This window comes from Euprymna scolopes, chromosome 46 (genome assembly GCF_053919585.1).
Source record: "Euprymna scolopes isolate OS-2025 chromosome 46, ASM5391958v1, whole genome shotgun sequence".
Lineage (NCBI taxonomy): Eukaryota > Metazoa > Mollusca > Cephalopoda > Sepiida > Sepiolidae > Euprymna > Euprymna scolopes.
The window spans coordinates 87924392-87929669 of NC_136527.1; the positions used below are offsets into that span (position 1 = coordinate 87924392).

At 32.8% G+C, this 5278-nt stretch overlaps 1 protein-coding gene across 2 annotated transcripts in view; it reads left to right on the plus strand.

Moving 5' to 3' along the window:
• Window positions 1-4744, plus strand: part of LOC145271004 (uncharacterized) — an 18813-nt gene extending 14069 nt beyond the window's left edge. For both annotated transcript variants that reach the window (XM_080126566.1, XM_080126567.1), the window contains exon 2: window positions 564-4744. In XM_080126566.1, the coding sequence (XP_079982692.1) occupies window positions 2909-3700 (792 nt within the window). In that variant the 5' untranslated portion in view covers window positions 564-2908 and the 3' untranslated portion in view covers window positions 3701-4744. The remainder of the gene's footprint in view (window positions 1-563) is intronic.
• Window positions 4745-5278: the final 534 nt, after the last annotated feature.

The following is a 5278-nucleotide window of genomic DNA, read 5'->3' on the forward strand; positions in this document are numbered from 1 at the left end:
ATGATAACAATACAACATGTTAATCCGGATGATTGCCAGATAACCGTCGGGTTAGGGTTAGGGACGATTGCCAGATAACCGTCGGGTTAGGGTTAGGGACGATTGCCAGATAACCGTCGGGTTAGGGACGATTGCCAGGTAACCGTCCATTAGTTTTTCCTGAAATTTTATCACAAATTGTATTTCGTTAAATAGATGTGCACAGTAAAAAAATTTTTGTTAAAATTTCCGTTGCATCTCTAGGGACTCAAAAGAGGTAAAAAATGTCCGAAAATGGTCAAAAATTGATATGGAATGCAAATTCAACGGTTTAATAAAAATAATTAAAAGAAAACTATTTTAAAAACATCTTATTGTTTTGAAAATAAAAAGAAACAGAAAAAATATTAAGAATAAAGAAAATAGTGTTTTTTAAAATTATAAATATATCATATTTACAATAGTTTGCTTTTGGAAATAGATGCCTGGTCTTTAACTCTGTCCCGTAGGGAGGCATTGGGGTGACCTTATATATATATGTGTGTGTGTGTGTACCTCATTCTGTTAATTTTTTTTTTTTACAGATGTTCCCGCTTTAGAAGAATTTCTGAATTTAAATTTGAATCAAATTTAAACCCACACAAAATCTGAAGAGAAGCTTTGTAACATTGCTGCAAATATAAAGAATAAAGAAAATAGTGTTTCTCAATTGATAACGTTGCTGCAAGGAGAAAGAAAGGAATTTAAAATAAAACTGGAATGGTCAATCAGAGCTCAAGAAAAATGGTAAAAAAGAACTATTTTAAAAACAGCTCATTGTTTTGAAAAAAAAAAGAAACAAAAAATATTAAAAATAAAGAAAATAGTGTTTTTCAAAACTATAAATATATCAAACAATTTACAATGTTTGCTTTTAGAAGAATGTTCATGGATGCCTTTTTCTGGAAATCAGATTTTTTGGAAGAGATAAGATTCATGAATAAATAAGGATTTACGTAAATTTATTTTCTATTTTTACGAAAATTTGTTGCACATTTTCAAACGTCTAAAAAAATTGAAGTGTGTAAGACATTGTCCTCGAAAAATTAACCAGGATTCGTGTTGAACTTTTTTATTTTAAGATGTTTTACACAAATTAAAACTTTCATTGCAATTAATTTACAAGTACAATCTAACCTGAAATACAAGCACGTCATGAGTCTGTGAAGAAAATCCTTGAATTGAATCTAGTGGATATATGATTAAATGATGAACAGTTTTGCAACATTTGATGTCTTACTCAAGATATCATAAGACTAAACCTTATGTCTAGAATCCTTAAAATACTTCAAAGAAAGAAAACTGTGAATATGTATTAATGTCAGAGAGCTAGTCGCAATATACTTAAATGATGAACAGTTTTGCAACATTTGATGTCTTGCTCAAGATATCATAGGACTAAACCTTATGTCTAGAATCCTTAAAATATGTAAAAAAAAAAAAAAGAAAAATGTTGTGAATTGATGTCAAAGAGCTATTCACAAAAAATCAGCTCTTGTGTATATACTACAATACGGAACAGTTTTGCAACATTTGATGTTTTACTCAAGATATCATAAAACTAAACCTTATGTCTAGAATCCTTAAAATACTTCAAAGAAAGAAAACTGTGAATATGTATTAATGTCAGAGAGCTATTCGCAAAAAATCAGCTCTTGTATATATACTACAATTCAGTAAGATATACAGAATAGCATTTTACATAAATTAAATCTTATGCAAGTATAAAAAGAAACGGTCTTATGTAAATTAAGTAAAACTCAATATGAAAGTATCACTTATGACATTCGTAATAACAAGGATTTGTGTTGAACTTTATTCTGACGTCAGTTTTGCAACATCTTATGTAAATTAAGTAAAACTCAATATGCAAGTATCAAGGAGACACGTGATAGGTGTGAAAAGCATGGAAAATTCTTGAATGAACTTTAATACAGAACAGATGTGCAACATCTTAAGTAAATTAAAACTCGATATGACAATTATCGACAAGAAAAGAAACGTTCTCACACTTGCGATGTATGTAAGATAGTCCAAGTTGAGTACAACATGTCATTTTTAAGTACAATTGCGACACTTGTGAAACTTTGTTCTCATACAACAAGGATTTGTGTTCAACTTTTTTTAATTTGCAAAAAATTTTTATGTTAAGTAAAACGTTTGCCTTCAATATGAAATTATCATTTAATATCAAACTGACGTGATTAGAGAAATACAGAAAATTCTAATATCAAACTGACGTGATTAGAGAAATACAAAAAATTCTAATATCAAACTGACGTGATTAGAGAAATACAGAAAATTCTTGAATAAACAGATACAGAACAGATTTGCAGGATTTTATGCAAATTAAACTCGATATGCATGTATCATCTAAAAAAAAAACAATCTCATGCATGTAACGTGTGTAAGATGGTTTCCGTACAGATAGCAACTTTTATCTATCTTTTATGTAAATTAAAATTTTGTTCTTAAAATATCATCTAGTATCAAGCTGAGAAATACATATGAACTCTATACCTCAATACAGTAAATTAAAACTCAATATGCAAGTATCAACAAGAAAGAGACAACAGAATTGCAGTATTTTATGGAAATTAAATCTCGATATGCAAGAATTATCTAAAAAAAAACTGTCTCACACTTGTGACATTTGTAAGACTTTGTGTTGAACTTTTTTTTTGCAGCATTTTATGTAAAGTAAAACATTTGCTCTCAACATGCAACCATCATTGCACCTGTGACGTGTGCAAGACTGCGTTCTCAGTGAAGCACCCTCATAAGCAACAAAAACTATCTCACACTTGTCAAACTTTGTTCGCATATGAAAAATACAGATTTGTGTTGAACCTTTTCTAATTTTCCGCATCTTCACAACTAAAACCTCAAAATGCAAGTATCAAAAACAAAAAAGAAGCGTTCTCACACGTGCGACGTGTGCAAGACGGCGTTCGCGTACAAGTCCGTGTTAACTCAACACATGCGAATGCACACGGGTGAAAAACCGTTCAACTGCGAAGAATGCGGAAATTCGTTTTCCAAAAAATCACATTTGATCGAACACATTCGAACGCACACGGGGGAAAAACCGTTTGCGTGTCAAGTCTGCGAATCGTCGTTCTCTCAAAAGTCGTACTTAGTGCAGCATCTGCGCATCCACACGGGCGAGAAACCTTACTCGTGCGATGTTTGCCACGCATCGTTTGCGATGAAATCAACGATGACAACGCATGTCAAAACACACAGCGGAGTGAAACCATTTTCGTGCAGCGTCTGCGAGTCATCGTTCTTGCGTAAGTCGACATTGGATGACCACATGAGAACACATACAGGTGACAAGCCATACATATGTGAAATGTGCGGGTCGTCTTTTGCACAAAGCTCGCATTTGCTCGTGCATAAACGGATGCACAGTGGTGCAAAACCATATTCTTGTGAAATGTGCAGCTCGTCATTTTCACGCAAGTCGACGCTCGTCGACCACATCCGTGTCCATACTGGTGAGAAGCCATATTCTTGTAATGTCTGTAGCAGCGCTTTTTCTCATAGTTCCCATCTACTCGTGCATAAAAGAATACACAGCGGAGAAAAGCCATACATTTGTGAATTGTGTGGATGTTCGTTTTCATCCAAGTCTTATTTGAATCGACATTTACGCAAACACAATAAGAGTGCAACATGAGCGTCAGAAATGTTTTACTCTTTATCCGTCGGGTTTAGGACGTTCCAGAATATAGCATCACGAATACACCACCTGTAAGGTTTTTAATATTCATGCACATGAACGTTTGTTAAAAATACTAAAAATTTCAGGGGTTTTAGGTTCATACCTAAAAAATATTTACCGAAAGTAAAGTCAATTTTTTTAAAAATAAATATCTTTTTTTTTTCAAAATAAAGGTTTTACTATTTACTTGTTCCGTAAGTTCAATTGCAATTTATTTGGGACCTCTATCCAGTCGTGGCTGATAAAACAAGAGCATGCTACCCCCATGAAGTAAATAAAGGGTCCTGTTAAAAATTGCTGAGTTCAAAAGAAACATTCCCGAGTTCGACAAGGTACACCTGGAAGAGGTCGGGTTACATTGGCCGAAATGTGAAAATCACACTCAAGATGAGAACAGTAATCCGATGAATCCAAATGCACATAGGATTTAGGAGATCACGAATACACCATCTGATAGGTTTTACTATTTATGAACGTGAACGTTTGTTTAAAAATACACATAAAATTCTATTAATAGCTCAATACATTTTTTATGTGGATCGTTTGGAGAACAAAACTCAATGCATTATGTGTTAGAACAAACAAATATATGTTTTTTTTTTTTTTTCAGTGCTGATATGTCTTGACAAAACGGCAACCTCTGTAGGGAACAACTTTATTCTTTCAAACGTTTGTGATGATGCTTTCATACATAAAACAATACACAACAGTGAAAAACAATAAAAGAGTGCAACATGAATGTGGGAAAGTTGAGGTTTTACTATTTATGTGGGGTTTTAGGTTCATACCTAAAATCTCAGTTTTTCAGCATCTTATGTAAATTAAAATTCAATATGCAAGTGTATATACTACAATACAGAACAGTGTTGCAGCATTAAAAAAAATAATCTCAAACCTGTGACATGTGCAAGTCTTCGTAAACTTTATTGTTTTAAATATCTTTTTATCTATGGACATAAAAAAGATATTTGCTAAAAATAAATTCTCAGCTGAAAGTTGTTACTGAATTTGTTATTATTTATTTCACCAATACGACAAGGAATATGTAAATAAACATATTGGTATACTTCACTTTATAGAGAAACTAGCGGTGGTACCCAGCATTGCTCGGTTGTTTGTAGGTGTGTCTGTTGAAGGGGGGGTAGATCAAAACAAATATTTAAATATTAAAAAAACAAACAAAAACAACAAAAAAAATCAGCGCAAAAAGTTGTGGGAATGAGGTAGGCTCGAACACGAAGTCTTGAGGTTAATAGTCTGATGACAGCATGATGCCACGAAGGCAAGGACCTTAGAAGAGTCGAAAATAAGCATTTAAAAACGCAGGTGGTTTTCTAGGTCAAATATCATGCCATAGCAGAGAAAACAAATTCACAGCGAATTTTCATAAGATAAAACTCGCTGAAATAAAAGATATTTACGATGGCGTTTCGTAAATCTTAGATATTATAATCTCGGTAGCATATAAAAAATTATAAGAATGAGCGAGAAAGCCAAGAAGAAAGCCTTTACCGGACATACAGAAAGAATGCA